This window comes from Ambystoma mexicanum, chromosome 1p, assembly GCF_040938575.1.
Source record: "Ambystoma mexicanum isolate Mex_15411 chromosome 1p, UKY_AmexF1_1, whole genome shotgun sequence".
Classification (NCBI taxonomy): domain Eukaryota; kingdom Metazoa; phylum Chordata; class Amphibia; order Caudata; family Ambystomatidae; genus Ambystoma; species Ambystoma mexicanum.
The window spans coordinates 94,918,824-94,942,930 of NC_090921.1; the positions used below are offsets into that span (position 1 = coordinate 94,918,824).

Sequence of the window (24,107 nt, forward strand, 5' to 3'; positions counted from 1 at the left end):
AAGGTGTACTGGAGCTCGGGTGTGCCACCTGACTGATTTTAAATAATAGATGATGCTCATATGACTGGAGAAAACCCTCGAATAATCATGTGCGGTGATTTCAATCTACATTACCTGGATTCTTTGTGGGAGGTGAGGGGCGAAGCAATGTTGGGGGAAAAAGAGCTATTATGGCTCAATGAAGCTAGGTCCTGAGATTTAGCTATGTTGAATAGGCAGACAAGGGGAGACATTCCGGGGGCAGTCACCTGGAGAAGAGTCGTTTTGAGAGCCTGCCTGGACTATTGCTTCGTCTCAGCTTGCATTGCTGCCGCAATAGTAAAATTTGAGATCCTCAAGATGAAATCAAGTGATCATGATTTGATGTTAATGAGTTGGGAAATGGCAGGTTATCGACAGGATGCAAGTATGGCTAATCCAGTCAAATTAACTGTGGGCCAGAATAGACTCAGAATAAAAACGTCCGAAATCCCGAAGATGACAGCACATTTTGAACAATACGTGTCAGTTTATCTGAACGGAGTAGAATATGGTTGGATTCTGAGAAATTATAAGGAAATACTGTGAGTTTTCAGAAGACAGGATTTTCACCCAGTCCATGTCACCAGCAAAGAGGTGGTAGTGACGAAGAAAAAATGAAGAGCTTATATCAGGAAATTAAGGAAAGCAAATGAGCCCAACATTCTAAATCAAACCAAAAAAGGAAGCAGCGATATCGGAACTGGCAGAAGAGTGCAGCTGGATGCCGAACAAATGCTGAGAGCGGTGTTTAAGGATAACACAAGAAACCTATGGGGCCTGCTGGTCAATGGAGGAGGTCTTGACTGGGCTCTCATCCCTGAGGAAAGGTGGATTGACTTTTACACTAAGCTGTTTGAGATGAGGGAGTCCAAAACCCAGTATAAACACTGAGAATCGGGGGTAAATTGGGCAATTAACATAGATCGGGCGATGATCGGGGGGACTGAGTACATCTAGAGCAGCAGGCCCTGATGACCTGGCTAACCATATGGTAACGTTCGGGACCGATTTCGCAGCAAGAGTTTTTGCCCAAGTCTTGGCTACAAAACAGATCCTGGTTTCATGGAGAGAGGGGTCATAGTGCCAATCTTTAAGAAGGGAGATTGGGAAGACCCTAAGAACTATCACCCTTCTTGATTCCCTAGGAAAACCGTTTGCATCAGTCCTAATGCGAGATCGGAACTCCTGGACACAGGAGATGGATTGCTTTGATCCTCGTCAGACTGGATTTGTGAAGGGGATGGGTACCTCCCTAAACCTGTTCAAACACGAGGTCAAACATCTATTTAGCATTCATGGATCTTGAAGAAGCATTTGATGGAGGAGTGAGCAGGGATAGGCTCTGGGCTAAACGGACGAGCTGAAATTGCCCTAGAGACCTGGTGGAAGCGATCAGGGCCCTCTACATGGACACCTCAATTCAGGTGAAACTGTCAGCCCAGGGTGCCCACCTCTATGAACATTTCTACATTTAGGGGACTTAAGCAGAGCTGCTCGTTAGCCCCATTTCTGTTTGATCACTACATGGCTGATTTGGAGAGACTCAGTATTTTGTTGTGCCTTTCCCCCCTAAAATCAATGGCACTGATCTGCCGTGGGTCCTATATGCTGACAATGCTGTCTTTATTGACCAAACACAAGTTGGGTTGCAGCGCAGGCTGACCGCCTTTCAAGAAATCTAAGGTCCTAGTGATGACGTCGGATCAAAGAAAGCAAATGTGTCTGTATTCATGGACCATAGGAGGGCAGCGCCTGGAGATTGTCGAGACAATGATATGCCTGGGAGTCATCGTAAATAGGAATGTTAATGACCAGGTGCATTTTAGGAAACTCTCAGCTAAGGTTAAACAGCTTGTGGCTCAGGGAAGAGCACTGGATAGGAGATATGGGGCCTTCTCAATGCTCCCCAGGATTGCCTTTTACAAACAAAATGTATTCCAGATTCTAACATTCGGGGCAGAAGCTATGTTGAGCCTATGATGGAAAGCCTGGGGCCTTTTAGAGGGCCATTTTTGCTGAAAGGTTCTAAGACCACCAGTTAGGCAGAAACCTGTGCAGTTCCCTTAGGGACCACTGCAAAAGGCTTAAGACTACAGGTGTTGGCAGTAAACCCAATTGGTAGCAGTCTGTACCACCTAGATTTACCTGGTAGTTGTGGCTGAGCAGCCAGACTTCTCTCAAGAAGAGTTAGACAGTATATAGAGTATACAAGATAGGTACCAAAATACAGTAGCACAAGCAAACACTGACCAGAGCTTGGGTATAAAAGTATATCATTATTTATTTAAAAACACACTTTGCAAAATACACTAACACTAATATGGCAAGCAAGTTCAAACACAGTCAATATTAATATATATACATCCCTGATCACTTATTGAACAAGCCTTAAAAAAACAGAGCCTGGGGCAATCTAATTACCCCTACCAGTACTTCCACAATATGATGACTGTTACTGGTTATGTTCCCAATTTAAGACTAGTAAAGCCAATGGTGACTTTACATGCCCTGGTAGACAGTAGTCAGTCCCAGGGTATGGAGTCTATGTTTGGGGGTCACTATGACACCCCTGTGTTACTGCACTGAGGGTGCTGTGTAACACACTTACCAAAAATACATGAAGCCCTATGGAGTAAAAGACCCCATAGCCCATTAAACACATTACAAAGTCAAAGGATATCTCAAATCATGTCTAAGAGTAGGAGAAAAAGAGTCTCACTCTTAGCAGGAGAAAAAAATAAACCCCAAAAATCCAGCAAAGCTGCTGGGGGACTCACTAGGTTTGGGAAATTAGCCTTAACAGAGAATTCTCCCTAACACCACCAAACTCTCTACGAGTGGCGGCTATTCGATTTGCATTGGTGCTCCAATCTATGGAGTCAATTGTAACATGGAAAGCAATATAATTGTTTAGGAAGTGTGTCACCTGTAATAATATACCCCCCATTTGAAATTTTGAGAGACAATGATAAAGAATTGGGGGAATAATGGCTTGGGATCTGGAAGGAGAAATGTACGGCCATTCTCAGACACAGTGACATTCCCCTAGAAATTCTGATGGGGAATCCCATGAAGGGTGAAAGAAAATGCAAGAGAGGGACTGGATCCTCACTCAAGAACACAAAAAGGATAATAAACTAGGCTTGGGCCTAGACTGTGGTAATAAGTTACTAAACCAAATCCCCACGTATCTGCAAACATTGCCTTCAGCCCACTATCGGATCCACTTATGAGAATGCCCCTCAATATCCTGCCAACAAGAGAGGTTCAGCTGGTGATGAAACCATTGGGGGAAGCTGATGCAGTTTGCAGATATTGTGGAGAAGGCAGGTGTATCGAATGACTATTCCATCTGGTGGGGGACGTGTAGAGCTCCGACTGAGCCGAGGTCCTGCTATTTGGGAGTTTTTCATAGATCAGTCAAAATCACTCCCAGCTGAGACAATGGTGGGACATCCTTTTAATGGGGGGAAAAGGTAAGCTTGGTCCTAGCTGGTATGAAATGTGTAGAATGCATCTTTTCAAAGGAGTAATGGACTAATGTTTTAGAGAGGATGGATTGAAGGGAACTCTTTTCTTTAAGGAAGTGTACGATTTAAAAAATGAATTGTAATGAAGTTGTTTGATAATTGTAAAGGTGTACTTACATTCAAAAGAAACCAAACACAATACAAAATTTTAAAAATGAAAAAGAGAAAAGAACTCAAGACCCACCTCGCCAATGAGTCTCTTCTCAACACCTGGTCATCATGTCTCCCCCCGTGTCACCTGAATCGTTAGATGCCGCCACCCTGTACAGATGCACCCCTCCTCTGTGCCCCCCCCTGTATCCTACCCCTGCACTGTACATTTGTTCTGTCACCTTTGAAAAGCAATCTGCTATGCACCTGTCCTGTTGCATTCCCCTCCAAGCCCCCTTTTGATTCTCGAAGTTGGGTCCGCGCTCAATAAATACCATAATAAGAATATGTAAAAAGAGAGAAAGGCCCTTGAAGACGCGTCACGTTAAAAAGATATAAGGGTTCAATGTAATGCACAAATGGTAACATTTCTAATGGGGACTGGTGAAACTAAACATGACGGGCCACACGTGTTGATTGGAAAAAGCACGCATGTACATGAGCAAACAAACAATCGTGGAAAATACTGACAACGACCAAAATGAGGGGGAAGCTTGAAGAGAACAACCAGAGTAAACACACAGCAGTGGGTGTAAGAGGTGGTCATAGAGCTCAATAAAGGGGAAGAGGCTTGTAGTAATCAGAACGAGAAGCACTTAAAACTAAATTCTAATTATTTATTGAATATTTATACAGCGCTTATACAACAAGACAGTGTTTCAAAGGGCCACAAGGCACAAGGGAAGGAAACAAGGGAGCAAATATAAAATGGAAATGACAATGAATGAATGTAAATGAAAGGCGTTGCCTACTAGGCCTGGTTACTTTCGGAGCGTGCAAGTGCAGTGAAAAGAAAACGGAAAAAAAGGGGGGCGGGTTGGGGGTAAGGGCTATTAGGGTCCCCTATAGGAGGAAGTGCCAGAGTTGCCATGGGCGGAGACATCCTAAGTGAAGAGGGAGACATACCGCCCAACCTGTAAGTGCAGGGCAGAGGCAAACTACCCAATGGGCGGGTGTGTGGGCCCATAGGGTAGTGCAGAGGGGTTGCTGGGGGCGATTGGGCAGAAGGCCAGGACTATTGGACTCATGAGGGACCAGGACGCCAATCTCAGCGACAGAGGGGATGGTTTGCATGGGAGGGGGAAGATGGATGGAGGAGAAGAGAAAGGCCTTGAGTTGTTTGCAGAACTTGAGGTGGTCCAGTTCAAGACAGTGAGAGAGGGATCAAGACTTACATACAGGACACAATAGTACATACCAGCGCACAAAAATACAAGTTCAAAGAAGCAAAATGACGGAATCAATTCTATAAGCAAGCAACACATCAGTAACGTGTAGATGAGTAACGAGGTCAATATCTCCACAGGCAACCTCCCCAGTGGGTTCCTCAACTATTTTAATAATCCCAAGTGCAAACAAACGAAAAGTAATCTCATTAAAAAAAGCATGGTGGATTAAGTTCTTCGTTGACTCCTCTAAGGGCTAATGATTCCAAACGATGTATCCAAAATGCCTCTCTGCGGTATAATCTGTTATGGATGTCTTCATGTGGATTGCATTTGATTGCATTTGAGAATCTGGAACCTTATCTGTGACAGTTGGAGTTGTTGCTTTTGAAACTGCCTTGTGATGGGTGAATTGATGTTATTAGTTTGTATATTGGAGCCGTGTTCGTTCCATTGAGCCTTTGCTGTGCGTTTTGATTGTCCAACATAATATAAAATATACCACATAGGCTTTTGATAACACATTAGTCCATTTTTCTTCTGTTCTTGGATGATGTACGAAATCGCCTTTAATCACATCATTGCAGTTCGAACAGTTTCAGAATGGAAAGATACCAAATATCTTGCCTGATCCTTTAAAAGTCTGAGTGCTCTTAGTGTTGAACAACACATCCCTCAGATTATGGCTGCGTTTATATGTGAAAATAGGTGGTCCCAAGAACAGGGTGTTCTGTTAATTGCCTGTCGTAATAACATTCCATTATTTACAAATAATTCTCCCGATACAATAACTCTGAACAGAGAAAGTGGAAATGTATGTCATGACGGGGCTGTGTCGTGTGTTGCGTTTGGTGAGATGGGATTCTCTGGAGGTCATGAATTCTTTCCCTTTAAGGGGTTTTATCTTTCCGTCTCGATATCCACGTTGCTTGAATTTGTTGGTCATGGATTCAAGTTCGATCTTAACTTTGCTCTTCGTCACAAACAACTTGCTGCACTCTAAGGAACTGTGTAAAGGGTACATGTTTGAACAAGCTGGAAAGGTGGAAACAAAGCCTGTGTAACAGATTGTTTCTGTCTGAGTTTTCTGAAGATGGTGGGATCAAAACCATGGGGTTGCGGTGTCACCAACACGTCAAGAATTAAATTATGGTTGGAGAACCTGTTTAAATTGTAAACTGAATCCTGGTGTTGATACAGTTGCCATACCCTAAAAAGTCTTCAAGAGATGCAAGTGGGCCACTGCACACCCCAAAAAGGTAACTGATTTACTGGCACCAATACCTCAGATCTTTGTGCCACACTGGGTGTTGTTGTACGTGATCATTCTCAAACTTAAACATAAAGATGTTGGCATACAGTGGGGCCAAGATGGCACCCATGAAAGTACCATTAGTCTGCAGACAGAATATATTGCAATACTGAAAAGAGGTATCCTGAAAGAAAAACACGAGTAGAGATCAGGAGAAGAAATTCTTTGCTGGCTTCTAGCTGATCTTCTTATAGGAGCCATTCCACTGTGTCCAACACCTCGGTTATTTGGAATACTTGTATATAAACTCTTAACATCATTAAAGAAGAGAATGATGACTGCAGTACAGGGGAGTCCAGATAAAGACGTGAGAAAGTGAGTCGTGTCCTTAATGTATGTGCTAGACCGTTGAACTAGAGGTTGAAGAAAGAAATCAATGTAGATACCCAGCGGTTGCAAAATTCGATTAGTGGCAGCAAGGATGGGTCTACGCGGAGGGTTAGGAAGTCCTCTCACTTTTCCGCTTCTTGGGCTCGCTGCACATCGTTTCATCATTTCTTTCATCCATTACATTTGCCATGGGTTGTTTGTGCACAATTCATCGTTTTGCGGAAGCATTAAGGTTTTACCATTGTTCAGCTTCCTCCATTTTTCCTCTTTTCGGGTCTTGTATTTATAGCAGGGATTTCACGATCCTCCTACCGCACCTGGCCATTTTTAATAAATAACTCATTGCTACTGTAATCTATTTTCTCTGAGGTCATTATGTAAGTCCAGTTATTAGGCAAGAGATCCTTTCCAGGGTGACTGACTGGAACACTGGAGCCAAGTCAACAGTACAAGAGGCCAGTGGAAAAACCAAAGACCCCAACACAAGTTAAGAACATCAGGCAGACTCATAGAAAAGTTGTATGGTGTCCCAGAAACCAGCACACAGGTGCAGAAAGAAACTAGTTTGAAATAAAGACTCCAAGCGGGACAGACAGTCAGTGGTGAGGGTTCCATCAATCCAGGTCTATATGGGCCACCCTGACCAGTCAGGTTTAAGATATCAGATGAACGCATGCCACTGGGTCTGGCCATGTGGTTGCTGAATGGGTATTGGGGGTTCGGTTCTATCAGGCCACCCGCGGCCATGGTGGTCTCACTCACCTGGACATTGGCTGCTTGAGATCCCGGAATCACGAAGGGGAGCTTGTCAGCCGTGGTGTGCGACTTGGGAAGCAGGTACGGGAAGGACGTTGCTTTGTACTTGTTTTTCACAGTCTATGGAAAGAAGTCAAAAAGGAACACGTTTCCATGAATAAAACAAACCACAGAACACACAAAACAATATTAGATATGCAAATTGTACACCCAGGCAAAATATTAACCGATATGAGAAAGGATTTGGTGTGGGGAGGCCTGTGCCTGGACAGCAAGCACCCAAGAATATGGTGAGATACCATGGGTGGGACTAGCTCTGTGCTGCCAAGGAGACTTCTCCAGGACAGCACTGACCAACGCATCCAGTGACGCCTCAAGCTCATTTTGTCCTGCAGCTTCCACTACCACCTCTGCTATAGAAACCTTTCGTTCCCCTGGACATCTCGATGCACCTCCAGAACTGCCTCTTTGCCATCGGTCACTGGATGGCGCTACGCTACCCGAGGCTTAACTCCTCTAAGGTCAATCCCAAAATTTCATCCCCTAGATTCTGTCCCCTTGACCTCACTCCGTCCGCCACGGTGCACAACCTTCGCATTCTTTGAGCGCAAACAAGCTGTTCATGCTTGCCAACGCAGCCTACATGAACTATCATGTCCATTCTCTTCTCATTTGGGCCATAACTATTCTCTATCGTAGAAAAGCTACTGCTTGAGTCTACTCTTGGGCCTTCGCCTTTATTCTTTTGCTCTTACGAATAGGCTTTGCTACACCGGTCCTTCATAATCTGCCTACATTGTCTCCCACCTCGACCGATTGCCATTTTCTATGCAAAATCACTCCCTAGTCAAGTGTCTACTTCCCAACTTCAAATCAATTCAGGACTTTGCCCAGTCCATCTTGATGACTGCATCATCCTCTCAAATTCTTTGATCGCCAACAACCTATCTGCCCTCTTCTTCCCCTCCCATGTTCTACCTCCCACTTCCTCTCCTATACACTGCTTGCCCCCCCACCCCCACCTCCCACCACATCTTTCACTGGAATGCTCTCCCCCCTCAGGCATCAAGGCAATCCAATCACTGATGGAACAACTCAAGTCTGCGCTCACAGTCCTCTTGCTAACCTTCAATGGTGAGTCTTTAACCTCCCCCTGACCCCACAACATATCAAACCCTCCCCAGTCTACCATGCACAGTTCTGTGTATCCTGCATGGTCGCAGATATTGGCTGATTAATGTTACATTTTACGGCATTCTGTCTCTAGGCGCTTATCCAAAGAACAAGGTTCGGAGACAATGTGAACCAAGACCATGTTGGTAGTGTAGTGGGAACTTTTACAAGTGCTATTCAACTGTCCTATCACAGGCAATGGCATAGCACGGCGGCAGTGCATTCAAACCTACTGCGCCCCAAATGTCCCATCGCCTCCACAGTCCCATCAAAAGCCTCAGGCTCCCTTTGGTAGCAATGCCCGGAAACAATGGCAACCGATTCAAGGCGTGTTCTAGTGTTGGCCTGAAGTTTCGTCGAGGGCAATATTAGAGCAGCTTGGTAGTGCCGAGAGAAACCTCAAATTCTGCCAGCATGTTTCTACCCAGAGCAGATTACAGACCTGCAATTGGTGCCATATAATTAAGACTGGTGGATGATAGGCAGTGACCTGTAAAGAGACACTCAAGCATATACGGGGCTGAAATAGTCTTGGGGTCAGCCTGAATACAGGATATGAAATGAATGCAGACACCATAACCTGGGGAGAAGAGTGCAGGGGGGTGAGGTACCTCTGAGGAAAGGGCACTGCCAATGGGCCTAAAATACCCTACAGTCATTCCTGGCAGGATTGGGATGGATTGGGGTCAAGAGAGGGTATGTGCATCAAAAGTACAGGCATGAAGAAAGCACGATTGCTGCTTGAGCTGTTCTCTGCAGAGGAGGTTATGTTTCAAAGCGGCAGACTGGCATACAAGCATAAAAAAGTGTCACAAGCAGATGCCATGATGACAGGGGATGTGGTAAGGATGTACTGGGGTATATCGCCCTGCAACCTTTATGGTCAGCAAAGGGAATTAACTATATCGGGCACTGCATACATGTCGACCTCTCGAGAGCGATGGTGGCAGCTACAGAGGATCGGTACACCAAGAATAATTATACAGGCCAGTCTACTATCCACAGCCTGGAAGGGGTAGAGGGGCAGTTGCGGGCACTGCTACCCCCCCCCCCCAACAGGGTAATGAAGCTCCAGGTGTAGCGGATGGAGCTGGGAGGAACCGTCTTCAGGCGTTTCCCCTGCAGTGAAATTTGAAAGAACATTAGCTGAGGCAAGAAGGGCAGAGGTGCCCCCTGAGACCTGTAGCACTTGCAGCCCATAGAAGAAAGAAAAGGAGAAAAAGTGCAAAGGGAAAGGCATGTAGGCTGCAAGAGTCTTATAAAATGGGTGCAGCTGTGCAGGGGTAGAGGGATGATTAGTGGCTAAACTACCTACTCAGCCCCAAACTAGTACTAAACCAGCAGTGATCCCAATCAAAGGTTAAACAGGCACAGGCCGACAGATGTAAATCTTTCGCCTCCTGGTAGCGCAGGATACACTCATCAAGAGGGTGCGAGCTGATAAGACTAGCAACCCCAACAGTGTCAGTACAATGCTTCCAAAATAAAAGAACATTCAATCTAGGGTCAAGAACAATAGGGACTTTAATAAAACAATCAATGCAAACAAACTAGTTAAAAATACTAAAAGTCCAGCCCTGTAAAGAAAACACAGAATGCAGAACTTTGATGTGGAAGGGCACTGAGTTGATTAGCAGCAAGATACTCAGAAGCAACGTCAATTGTTCAAGGATACGCCATAGAAGAGGGGCTTATAAGTCACCATGGTCCTGAAAACTGACGCAGGGGGACAGTGCCTCTTCAATACACTGCAGTTCTTTGGATGCTTAACAGTATCTAGCTGGGCTTCAAGGTGCTTCTGCTGTGGTCGAGCCGATGCCGAGAGGTTTTGAGTCTTGAGTCGTGTGCTCCCATTGGCAAGTAGTTGGCATTGAAGCAATTTAATGTGTTGGCTTCCATTGGGTCGAGCCGACGTTCCCAACGGGCGACTTGATGGCTTCAAGCGGTATGGAACACAGGTCAAGTCAGTAGCAAGACAATGCTTCTGCTGGTTTGAGTCAGTAGAGTCGCCATGATAATTAGTTGCCTCCAGGGAGTCGAGCTGGCAATTGTGTTGGTCGGTGCGGTCCACAGCAGTGGGTCTGGATGGCTCAAAGTACAGCAAGCAGCTTAAGGGTCCAGAGGCTGCCAAAAGCAGCACCAATGGCCCTCTAGCAGCTTGAATTCCTTTAAGCTTTAAACAATTATTTAGCCATATCAATTTGATATCCTACAAGTGTCAGCTCTGGTACAGGGCTTTAGCCATGACAAGGCTGAGTGTATTAGTCATCTTGCATTGATTAAATCCAATATGTTATTGAGTTGACCCACTCCAGCTTTTCAGTTCCCACATGCCATCTAAATTTAGGTCTTTGCTTTCCTTGCCCACTGGACAGTGTCAATATCTTAGCTTTTTGGACATTTATTTTGGGGCCATTTTCCTCCAGGAATGACATTAGATGGTTCAGACGACGTTGCAGACCAATCAGTGTTTGATCAATTAACACCTGATCGTCTGCATACATTATCCATGGGAGTTCTTGTGCGTAAACCTATGGTGGAAATGCATTGATCGCTTCCTGGGAGTCCTTCAGATCTGATAAATAGAGGTTGAATAGAGTGGGAGCCGACGGGCATCCCTGTTCTGCCTCTTGAGGATGGAACTTTCTCTGACAGGGACCCTCACTTGATAACCTCACCTGGACTGTGGTATCAGAGCATAAGGCCCAGAGCAGTCCCAGGAGATACGTTCGTCCCATACTCCATCTCTGGAGACACTGTCAAAGGCGTTCTCTAGGTCTATGAATACAAGGTACATTTTTTTTTAGACTTCGTTACCCTTCGTTTGAGAACATTTAACAGGAAGAGATTCAAATTGGTGCCCACTCCTTTAATAAACCCTGTTTGCCGCTCATCAATATGACCTGTTTTTTTCACCCACTCATTTAAGTATTGCAGGAAAATTGATGCAAAAATCTTCCCCAGCGAATCCAGAAGGCAATCGGGCGATAGTTGTTAGGATCGCTTCTATCGCCATTCTTAATAATCAGGCCTATCAGAGCTGTCTTCCATGAGGAAAGGATTTCCCCATCTATCAAGATGCGATTAAAGAGAATATAGCAGAAATCCACCCTTTCGTCTGGGTTTTGCTGAAGGATATCATTATTAAGACCGTCTGGTCCGGCCGCTCTTGAGACATTAGTTTTTTGATCAGTATCAGTATATCACCCCGGTCAAATTCAATATCCCACTTTCTGGGTACCTGAGGCAGTTTTCCCTTTGCTGCCTTCTCGACCTTAGAAAATAAAGACGAGAAACAGGCCCGCCACTTTGCTTCTTTTATCAGCGGCACCATAGTTGCCGCCTGGTGAGCAGTAGTGCCCACATGTCCCTTGTATTTCTGTTCGCAAGAATTTTCAGCAGAGCTTTCGCATCCGCCTATTGTCTTGTATTTGGTTTATTTATAAAGCGCAACCAGGCCCAGGGGCATACGGGCGCGTGCCACAATGCCCTCGTTGAGAGGAGCGAGTTTTTATATTTGTTTCGCCTTTTTTTTTAATAAGAGTAAATCTATCCAGGTATTTCAGTTTCCTTAAGTCCGCTCGATAGACTCTCTTCATAACCCTCACTTCTTTATCATAACAATGCATTTTGTTTGCTGCATGTCTAGGGTCATTGTTTAGTCGGGTGCAAAAACCCATTAGCAGGCCTCCATACCCAAGGCCGGAATGTTGAGTTCTCATCTTGTCTATATCGACCCACAATTTTTGCTACTGCTCTGGGTGGGGGGTGGGGGAGATTTTCAAGCAGGTTCCTGCATGATTTATCCCCACCTGCTCCCTCATTTTGTTCTTAATGCGACGATGCTCATCTAACCAAGACAAGGTTAGGAGGCGATGATCACTATTAGCCAGCGAGGATAACATCAGTGAGGTGTCAGGTGTAAATATATTCCCTGATGCAAAGAAGTAGTGCAGCCCCGCCTCCCGATCCCCTCTTGTCCAGGTAGGTCTAGCCGGGGTGTCCCCCTGTATATGAGCATTTGTCATTATAGATGTTTCGCTCATGTAATTCTGTAACCCAGATTTTGGCCTTCTTGTTCAGGGCATCCAATGTCAATGGCACTCCCTCTCTAACAAGACACTCCAAGTCTTCTGAATAAGTTGATAGGTCCAATAACTGGATTAGATCTCTACCCTCCATATCGTGTTGCTCCTAGGTAATCAATCCCACCCGGATAGCATTCGTCGTTTGTTGCATAAACATCGGAGCCATCTGTCTTTTTTCATTTGATATTAGGGCCTTTTTGTTAGGGTGAAGAGTAGTCAAATTTCGGAGGAATGCTCTAGATCCATTTGATTTAGGTTTAGAATGAACTGTCATAGCTTTAGTTTTCCTGCTCAAGTTTTTCCCTTTCACGGCATGGATTGCTTTTTCCCAAGGTTTGCTATCGGAGGTGAACTTCCTGCCTCCATTTGGTCAATCCTATCCACTTCAGGTTCATCAGGGTCCAAAGGTTGAATTGGCGTGCAATCATGCAATCTTGCATAGGGGCTGGATGTGACGTCTCCCCTCCTGTCCTTAATTCATTCAGTTCTAAAGCAGGATTAATCATCCCGGGCTCAATGATCTCATCGGCCCGCATAAAGGTAACGGTGTTCTCCTCACTTCATTGGTTTCTTTAATCTTTCTTCGGCCTCGGTATTGTTCTTTCCTCGGATATTCATTTGGGCACCAAGTCTCTTTGTCCATTTCAGTTCCTCAAGAACCGAGGCCATCAGAGTGGATTGTCTGCGTCCTCGCGTCGCGATTGATCGTACAGCCGGTTCTGCCATTAAACTGTCAGTTCCGCTTCTATGTCAAAACGTTTCTGCAATAGCTCAGAAAAAGTCTCCAAGTGGGTACGTTTTGAATGAATCTTTACCAGTAAGGTCCCCTGGTCTTTTATTGATTCGTTCATTGACTCGTATAGATTGATCGATACCGCCAAACCTGAAATTATGGCGTTTTGAACTTGGTTCAAGCTGGGAGGCAGCTCCTTTATATTCTTAGGCGAAGAAGAGGAAGGTCTCCTCTGAAAAGAAGCCGGCGATTCCGAAGTAGATGATTGAAAACTGTCGATTCATCCCTCTATGTCTTCATAGAGTGAGCCCTCCCCCTACTCATTAATTGATTGAGTATAGTTCTTATGTTTTGGAGGTCCTCCATGTATGATTGATGCACGTCGCTCTTCTCTGGCTGATTGTTTAATTTCGCCAATATAGGCTTAAAACCTGGGAGGGGGACGCGCCTGTTTTCTGCCATGAGCTGCTCAACCTACTTTGCCAATCAATTGCGGATTTCATGTCCACAATGTCGCGAGGTAATCGGGCCACTAGGGCCGAATGTTGATCTTCAAGCGTGTTAAAATCTACTGGCTGGAATTGGTGCTCAAGTTGTTTTTCGGCACTTCCTGCCATTGAGGACATTGAAGATTTGCTTGTTCAGGAGAGAGTGGCTTGGCAAAAAGTCCTCCAAATAGAGAAATACTGTCTCCGAGTGAGTAACTCCTGGCCCTTTGTCCTGCTCCTTTTATCCATCCAAACATTCGGAGTAATAAGTAATTCCAGGCAGAGACATGGTAGAGATTTTCGGCATACTCGAGACTGCCTCATCACTTGCAGGGTGCATATTAACTTCCATTTCCGGTGGAAGCCCTGCTTTTTGTATCGTATTTTCAGGGGAGTCCCCACGTGCTAAGAGGTGGTTCAGGTGGCTGGTCTTCAAGGCACTGTTGAATTCTTCCCTGGGTAAAACGTCCCGGTTTATGTCCACTCTCAGAGGCATCGTCACACTTTGCGTGATGTTACAAAATCCCTCGTCAGTTTTTTCATTAGAAATAACTTCAGGTGTCGGGGAATGTGACCTATTGCAGTGCGTGGTACTGGGTATCGCCCGCGTGCCCCCAGTCTCTTCACAAGTCACCCTCATCACAGTGGGTGGGCACCGTTTTCTCATCATCTCCTGTACCCCGATTGGATTGATTGTTGAACTCTGAGGAGCAAACGTGTTGAACGAGGTTTTCAGTCAGTATAAATGAGGAAACATGGCGTTTGACCTCTGCCCCCTGCTCTTGCAGCGCAGTGGTGTGGATGGCTCCAGCACATCGAGGCCTTATGCAAAATCCCCAGTAAAGTTGGGACTTCAACCATGGCAACGCAGTGGATGTGCAGCGCCTCCGTGACTGGCTTCAAGGCGCTGGAAAGCGTTTACTGGTTAGATGAAAACACCTACCCACATATGGGGCCGGATGCGCCACGCTGCAGCCGCTCTGCTAAAGTGTGCCCACCGAAAACTCGAGAAATACCATTCCATTATGGAATTTCGATGGAACTGGCTAACATGCCCCAACATTTTTAACGACCGTTTTTGGATATATTGTTGGGCTGCGCCCGCCTGCTGCCTCCGCATGGGTCCAGTTGAGGATTATATCAAATGCCAACCTGCCAGCGAAATGGTAGTGCGTGGAATCATGTTTACAGCCACGTGTGATATTGTGGGCTTCGAGCTCCCTCAAGTGGTTAGACTAGGACCTGCATGCAACACGACCTGTGTGCAGAAAAGCTTGCAAGATCTTACCTGCAAAGCAACAAAGAAGGCAATTAGCTGTATTCTAAATTATATTAACCCAGTTGACATGCTAGGGTCGGCCATAGGGAGCCTGAAGTTAGGTTCAAGTGGGACTTCCAATTGTAAGAGCACGTTTTAAGATCCTTGTGACCTTGTACTTTTTGTTGAATCTTAACGGCTTCCTCAAAAAATTATAATCTGACCCAGCCTCTCTTTGGAAAGATTCATAACGGTTTGTCAAGGGGGTCAAAGTTATAGGCGTTGTCTCAAAACTTGCGCGTTCCATGTAATAACTCCCAGGATACAATGTGCTCTCACCTACAGCCTGGCCTGCTGGATAGGTTGGCGCCAAACCTTCCTGAGGAGCTGGCATCAGGTCACTTCTTCAGTGCAAATTCATCCAGAAGTTCGTTTTAAATCTGCCCAAACTCCAGTTAGTGATATCCAAGTTCGCATATTCTGTTCGCAGACCCAGAGGGCTGTTTTCAGAGCCACGGATTAGCCATTTAATATTCCACGACCATCAAAAGGACCGAACTTCAGCAAGAGGTAAGCAGAATGACTAGCTGAAAAAAGGCAAACTGCTACCAGTATATACAGACTTGTTGTGGGGTCCTGTGGATCACACACAGTAATATTGTTTAATAGGGGCTTACTGCAGACCCTAGGCAAGGTCAGGGGAGTCATAGATGCAGTATTTGTACATTTCTGACAACGGCCAGACCCAAGGGTGTCACGGCGTTAGTACAGCATAAAGGTTAGAAAGCAAATACACAAGCACATAAAGACAAGATAGTACACAAGAATAATTGTTGCGCCTATTTGTTGAACATCTAGGTTTTGGTCTGTTTTTTAAAAGCAGGGAGCGATTGTTCATTACGGATGTGAGCAGGTAGAGCATTCCTGAGCGTGGGAGCCGTTACACAAAAGTTGACTCTACCAACACTTTCTCTTGAAGCATGGGGTGAACAGAGATGCTCAGGTTAGATCAGAGTTTGCCAACAGGTGGGATTTGGGTGATGGGATTATTGAGGTACTGGGGTGCATCCTTGTGGACACAGTGGCGCGTGATGGATAAGGTTTTAAATTCTATGCAAGCTTTAACGGGGAGCCAACGGATTTCGCTTCTGGCAGCAGAAATCTGGTCCGAACGTTTGAGGCCGAGGGCAGAGTGAAGTGCTTGGTTTTGGAGTAGTTGCAATTTTGACATGCTGGCGTTGGAAGTGCTCATGAAAAGGACATTGCAATAATCGAGTTTAGAGAGGATCAGAGCTCGAGCAAGTGTGATGCAGTTACTCGGAGAGAGGAGCTGCCTGCTCAGGGCAATGAGTCTAGCAGTGGAGGAAGCAAGGGCATTAATCCGTCTGGTCATAGTTAGGTCAGCTTCCAGGTAAACCCCCAAAGTTTTGATTTGCTTCCAGACCGGGATGGAAGAGCCGTCCATGCTGAAAGATGAGTACGTGGAATCATCGTGTCTGATCGAATGTCGGGTGCCAATGACGAGGATCTCCGTTTTATCCTCGTTCAGGCATTGGTTGTGGGTGGCCATCCAGTTTTGGATAGTGCTGTAGACAGCGTTGATTTGGACGGTGTCTGTCATAATCCGCAGAGAACGGGACGAGAAGCCGAGTATCGTCCGCAAAATTGGTGTAGATGATTCTGCTGGAGTCAAGGAGATCCTACAGGGGTTTGGTATAGGTGTTATAAAGGGTGGCCAAAAGACAAGACCCTTGTGGAACACCTAGTGGGGCTGGGATGGCATCGGCAGCTGAATCTCCTGTGAACACACGCGTGGTCTGACCACTGAGGAAGCATTTTATCCACTTAGTAGCTTTCGGTGAAAAGTGGAAGGGTGGGTTGAGGTGTTTGCAAAGGATGTTATGATGAACTAAATCAAAAGTCGCAGAGAGAGCGAGTAAGAGCAGGATCACAAGGTTACCAGAGCCCTGAATAGAGTCCATTTGTATTTTTAAATCCAGTCAGGCGGTATCCGTGCTGTGCTTAGGGCAGAAGCCAGATTTCCTTTTGCCTAGCAGATGGCCGATTGAGGAATTGCTGGACTTGAGTGTAGGCTAGGCAGTCAAGTATTTTTAATAAGAAGAGGACAGTGGTGATGGGACGGTAGTTATTGGGGTTAGCAGGGTCCAGCACAGGTTTTCTTAATCGAGCGGAGAACCAGGCAGATTTGATCAAGGTATGCACAGTACTCCTTGCGAAAGATGCGTTGGCAAAGTGAGTGATGATGGGTGTAAGGTGGGGCGCAGAGCTTCAGAATGTGGGCTGGGCAAGTGCCACGTTTACAGTTAGATGGCTTAAGCGTTCTAATGTTAGCTGCAACTTGCTCAGGTGTGACTTGACTAAAAGTGAAGGGGGGAGAGGTTGCTGGTATGCACCCGGATAGAGGGGGTATCCAGGTCGAGCACCTGTGGCTTACTGGCGAGCAGGGCTTTTTTGGTATTGATTTTAGAGAGTAATGACTCGATTTTGTGGGAGAGGACATCTTGAATAGTGGTGCACCAGACTTTGTCGACGCAAGTAATACCCACGAAGGGAATGGGCATTTCCAGTTCTCAGAGGATTGTAAATAATTCCTTACTATTGGAACTGGCATTGGCAATTCTGTTGTTAAAAATGGTAGATTTGCAGGTGAAGACTGCTTTCTTGCAGCTGAGGGACTACGTGAGGAGGGCTTGACAATTCTTGTGTGAGGTTTTTTTTTTTTTTGCAGAGGTGTTCGAGGGATCTTTTTTCTCTGGGTACGTGGACCAGATCCTCAGTGAACCAAGGAGTTGTTGGATTTATGAGGTTTGGGGAATTTGGATTTGAGAGGAGCACGTAAACCCTGGAGCAGGCATTCGTGATGAGTCGCCAAGTCATGGGCTGAGTCCCTGGAAGTTAGTACGTAAAAGCCCAGAGCAGTGAGGAGAGGTGGTTGTAGGTCCTCATTCTTCAGTTTACGAGTGTTACGGACCAGGATGGGGCGGAGTGGCACAGGCACAATTTTGTGGAGCTTCATAATGGAATGTGAGAAACTAGAAGGTGTCTCACCGGCTAGTCCCCGGGGATCTCTCTCTCAGGTGGCCAGGTCACAGACATCGCCTGTGGATTCAGACCCTGGGGATGAACCAGTGCGGGAGGATTACCTGGGTGAGAGATTCTTCAGGGAGTGGAACACCTGATGTCGAGATGCGGTATCCCTGCCCATGCAACACCTTTACCCCCTTTCCCTTCACAATCACTTCCACATGGACAGCCCGCTCTGGCAGAAAACAAACTCTCACCAGAAAAGTGTACCCGACATGTCCCGCTACTATGGTCAGGCGAAGTCAGGCAATTACTGACAATCACTCACACCTGACTTCCATTAAACTTCCCCACACGGATAAAAGGTGGTGCCTGAGAGCACACTGAGTGAGGCAAATCACACGAAAGAACAGCAGTTTCAAGTTGGCAGCTGAATGAGGGGAGAAAGACATGAAACCAAGACAGGTTTGCAAGGAGGGTAATAACCTTGACCTTTTCGGCAAGAAACTGTTGCTTTCCAGAAACCTTCGAAGCAGAAAGCATAAGGCCAGGAAACCTGACTGAAGACTCCTGCATTGTGTGTTGGAAATACCAAAGGCCCTCCCGCGTAACTAACCAAGGTGGGGAGGAGCGGCAGCGGCCAGGGTAGCAAACATGGCTCCAAGAACAAACAAGCACTAGCAAGATCTGCACAGCAGTTGAGTTGGGGAGACCAATGCAAGACCGGTCTGTGTTGAAGTCAAGGTTGTAAGCAGCAATATTGTATAAAGAGCACTGGAACAAACATTGTTAAATGCGTGTGATGAAAGACGCAAGTAAAGCTAAACTGCTGATGAATGTTTGAACTTGAGATGGAAAGATACGATACCGAGAATGCCAAGAGAAATGAAAGCCAAAAGATTGATGAGAATAATGTATAAAGTGAATCCAAATGGTCCTGTGACGCTTTAAGCAAAACCCATTGCACCTTCGAAAGCCTTCGATTTTTATATCAAGAGGATCCGAGCCCGAAAGAGGGAGATCCATGGTCCGAGCCCGAATGAGGGAGACCAAGAGTAAATAATGTTGTACCAAGGGGTTCAAGCCTGAAGGAGGGAGACACATGATAAATACTGGAAGCGATAACTTGTGCATGTGAAGATCCTAATAGAAATGGAACTTTGATATTGGTTTGTTACGACAGGCCCTCTGCAGTACAAGACTGTTATTGGAAAATAATGTCTATTCTTTTAACTTCATCCTTGTGGCATAGAATTCAGAGTGTGTGCGAAGCTTGAATGTGCCGCCTTGCCCCGTGCTGGAAACACTGGAAGGGAAGCCAACTGCTCAACTTTCCGGGCATATTATTTCTTGAACACTTTCCTTTTTGTATACATTATTGCCCCACACCATTTTGTATTTAGAAGTAAGGATTGGCAATAGGTTTATTAGTATAGGCCCTTTTATTTTGACCGAGACTAGACTAGGACTGCGTTTTTATTTGATGGTCGTAGCTTGTTCCAATCCTTAGATAGATTTAGGTTTAGAGAGGTGTTCAACCAACCCATTGAAACCCTTGAACTGTGACCACGTGTGTCTGTCTTCACTGGTTCATACAGGAGATAGTGAAGTGTATAATGAAGTAGTCTGACCACAGTACGGGTTCAACGGCATCAATATTGATGTGTACATTGGCCTTAGGAATCCAAACCAAGAAGCGTCCTTTGGAATGGGTTGGGGAAGAAATAAGTTGGGTGAAACATGTCACTGAGGACAGCTGATAATACAGTGGCTTTGGGGTCGGAGGTATCATTGAAACCAAGGTCAATGTCGTCAAGTATGATGCATTTGGGGGCTGGTTTCATGAAAAGGTGTGATTAAGAGTGGAATATCGAGATCGGGGAAGCTAGGACCGTTGGGTTGTCGATATAATAATAGGACGTTAAGTCATTTGAGGGTCTGTGGTCAGCTTCAGGAGTAGCATTTCGTAGCCCGGAGTGGGGGGCAGAGGGCCTGATTTGTAGTGAGAACTTGGATATGAGGGCGACTCCCAATCCTGGCGCATCTATGCGGTCAGATCTATAGATCGTGTAGTTAGGTGAAATGGCCGAGGAAAGAAGTGTAACCAGTACTCAGTAGTGGCTAAAATGTGCAACAGCAACTCGATGATGAGGTCATGGATATCTACTGCGTGGGTGCCTGAGGATCTCACACTAGGCTGTCCCTCTCCTGGGTGGCCGTAGTTCGTTTTCTGTGTCTTTGCAACTGTTCTCTGCTTTCCTTTGCATCTTCCTCCTTTTTCCCCCATCTAGGTGATTGTTTTGGTCCCCATCACTGTTTCTTTGTGTTCCCCTGCTGGTTCTGCATTTTCTTCCCCTCTAGGTGAATGTATTGGCCTCTATCACTGTTCTCGCATTTCTCCTGCATTCTCTGCATCTCCCCTCCAGGTGGATGTTCCTGGCTGTGCTTGCACACAGCTTGCTGTGTCCACTAGGCATTTCTCATTTTCTCTAGGTTCTCTCTTCTGCTGTGATCACTACTGTTGCCCTCTAGGCCTTTCTCCTCTAGGTTGAGCTGAGCCTGGTCGGCCCTCAACGCTTTCTCCACTCACTGCCTGTTGCTGCCCTTGCTTACTTGTCTCTGTATGTGCTCTGCTGTTGTCTGTTGCTCCTTCTGTTTACCCCTGTGTCTGTTTACCCCCTGTGTTTCACAGATCCCCCACCTCCACCTTGCGCACCCTGTGGGGCATAGCTCTGTGCAGCATTTCCTTCTCTTCTCCTCCTCTCGCTTGTCCTTTCTCTTCCATCTATCACACCCACTATGGTGCTTTCAATTTCTCCCATCTTCTCCAACTGCTTTTCTATCTCTTATCCTACTCATCTCACTAAGACAGGGAGGAAGACGCTCAGAAAGGACAACCTGGTCTCCAATCCAGGCCTCACCATCACGGACACCTAGGTCAGCGCTTCCTCTAGACACTCTCAATGACATCCTCTGTCGTTCCTTCGCCCAGGACCTATGGACCCTTCATATGGTCGCACTTCTCTCTCTTTCTTCCTTCTCTCCCATTAATGGTGGCACCCAGTGGGAGGTCCTCTTGGCCTCCTTCCAGTCTTCCAGAGTCATCATTAATGTCCATCGAAACAGCACTGTCATGGCCCAGGGCCCTCAGTCCAATCTCCTACTATTTTATAAGCACCTCCCTTGCCTCATCAACTTCCTTACTTCTCTTATCCTGCTATTCCTTCTACCACTTCTCTGGCTCTTCTGCCACCTCCTTCTACTGCTCTGGCCCCCATGCCATCTACTACTGCTCTGGCTACTCGGCCACATCCTCCTGCCATCTCTTTGGCTCCCTTGCCATCCACTACATCTCTGGCTCTTCTGCCACCTTCTCCTTCCACCTCTCTGGCTCCTCTGCTACGTCAGATGGGTACTCCTCTCCCCTGTAAATTCCTTCCCTGTAAGTCTTTCAAATGTGGCAACCTGCTCCACGTGGCTACTCTCAACTCTCGCTCTGCTGTCAAACACTCCTCTGACATCTGCCACCTCCTTGAATTCCTGGACTTGGATCTTCTTGCTCTTATTGAGACATGTTTCAAGGCCAGCTCTGTCACAAGTTCTGACCCACTCCTCCCTGAGGGCTACAAGACGCTCTCCGAGCCCAGGCCAAATAGGCCCAGAGGCGAAGTGGCACTGATCTTACCTGAGTGGCTTCCTGCTTCGGTCATCCCCACTCAGACCTATTCCTCCTTTGAATGCCTGATCTGCAGGTCCTCCATTTCTCCTGGCCCTTCTCTGTCCTTGGCCACCATCTACAGGCCACCTGGCCAGGTCACCCTCTTCCTCTATTGATGGGCTGACATCACTTCCTCTCTCCTTTCCTCAACCTCCCAGCTTCTCCTCCTTGAGGATCTCAACATCCACCTTGATTCCCCAGACTCCTCAGGGCTTTTCCGTAACCTATACGTCTCTTTCCCTCTCCATTCTACCCTCTGGTCCGACTCACTAAGCCAGACACCTTGGATGTTCTCATCTCTTCAGACATCCCCCCTCTCTAATTCTCTCACTAATCCTCTCTCCTGAACGAACCTCTTTCTTCTCACTTGTAGCTTCCTGTTCCCTTGACAAAAGCCCACCCAGCACTGCCACCTTACTTTGCGGTCATTCGACATATGAAGCGAGTGTCGGTGGCCGTCTTTGCCTCAACTTTCTCTCCCCGACGTCCTCCTGCGGCTGACTCCCATCCTGACACAGCTCTTTCAATCCTTCACCTTTCCATAACTAACACTCTCGATATCCTTGCCCCTTTCATGAGGATCCGCCTGGAGCCTGCCACTGAGTGCAACTCTTGGTATGACTCTTGGTATGACTCTGATCTGGCCACTCTGAAACGCAAGTGCAGAGTGGCTGAACTGAAGTGGGGAGCTTTGGGTGCACCCTCTGACAAACTGGCCTGCCACCTGTTCCGAACACAATACAGACTCTCCATTTTCTAGATGTAGACGAAGGGTACATATTCAAGCCCGCATCTCTGCAGCCTCTAACACAGGCAAACCTTTCAACATCTGCAAGGAGCTGTCCAATCCTACTGCAGTATCTATCTCTTCTACACGTATCCAGGCCCTGTGCACGGCTCTGGCTTCACATTTCACCACTAAAACCCAGGACACTCTTTTTTGCACTCTCCTCTTCTCTCTCCCTCCACCTCTCGCAGGCCCTCCTTGGCCGCACCCGCCTCCTTTCCTTCTCTCCTTCCTCTCTCCTGCAACACCTGAAGATGTTTCCAGACAAGTCCGTTCTATGAAAGTCTCATCCAAACAGGTGACTCCCTGCTCCTCCAGAAGCGTTAAGGACAACATTTGTTCTCTTGCTCCAGCCTTGGCCGATATCTGTAATCCCTCCTTCACCACTGGATCTTTCCTCTCTCTTCTCCCTTGTGCAACCCTTACTAAAAAGCCTTCTGCCGACCCCTCCTTTCCCGGCAAACTATCGCCTGATCTCCATCACTACTTTATTAGGCAAACTCCTGGCTATATCCCAGCTAGCACTCCACACTGAATCTGTTGGTTTTCTCCATGAACGTCAGTCTGGCTTCACAGCAGCCAGAGGCATGAGAACTGCTATGCTCTCCAATATTGACTCTAGCTCTCCCTCTATCCTCATTCTTCTGAACCTTTCCCCTGCATTTGACACGGTCAACCACGACATCCAGATTACGCGTCTCTGCGAGACCCTTGGAATCATGGATCAGGCCCTGGCTTGGCTGACGACCTTCATATCTTGGACCAACCCTACCAGGTCCAACTTGGGTCCTTTCTCTCCACCACCTTTCTCTTCACATGTGGTATTCCCCAGGGCTCTATCCTCTCCCCTGGCTCTTCAATGTCTATTTGGCCGCTTTGGCCCATCTGATCTCTACCTTTTCCTATAACATTCAGTGTTATGCAGATGACACGCAGCTCTCTTTCAGACTACCCTCAGTGGCCTCTTCCTTGCTCATCCCTGATTGTCGATCCGCTATTCAGGCATGGGGCGCTTCTAACAATCTCTGACTTAATGCTAGTAAGACTGAAATCGTTCTCATTGGGACCTGTGCTCCAGCGTTTCCTCCATCACTGTGGTCTCCTTCCTTGGGCCCTCTGCCCTCACCCTCTTGTGAAGCAAAAAACCTTGCTGTCATCTTCAACTCCACTCTCTCCACACATAACGGACTTGCCAAGAAGGCCCATTTCCAGCTGTTCATCATCGGAGGTATTCTTGCTATTCTCACTTTCCTCCAGAAGCTCACCATCTCCAGAGCCCTGGTTATAATATGATATATTTGATCTATATTGCGCTCACACACAAGTGTTTCTAGGCTGGACTACTGCAACAGCCCCTTTCTCAATCTGCCTGCCTCTACTCTTCAACCCATCCAGAACAGGACCACAGGACTTATCCTTCACTTTAAGCCCAGGGGCCACATCTCTCTGGCCCTGAAATCCCTCCACTGGCTGCAAGGATCACGTTTAAGACCCTCTTCATCGTCCACAAGGCTTTTTGGGGCAGTAGAGCCCTTTGCTCGTCTACTCCTAA

General features: G+C 46.6%; 1 protein-coding gene across 5 annotated transcripts in view; it reads right to left on the minus strand.

Moving 5' to 3' along the window:
- PLD2 (phospholipase D2) overlaps positions 1-24,107 on the minus strand; it is a 730,967-nt gene that overhangs the window by 74,677 nt on the left and 632,183 nt on the right. For all 5 annotated transcript variants that reach the window (XM_069644098.1, XM_069644072.1, XM_069644080.1 and 2 more), the window contains one exon: positions 7,272-7,385. In XM_069644098.1, coding sequence (XP_069500199.1) covers positions 7,272-7,385 — 114 coding nt within the window. The remainder of the gene's footprint in view (positions 1-7,271; positions 7,386-24,107) is intronic.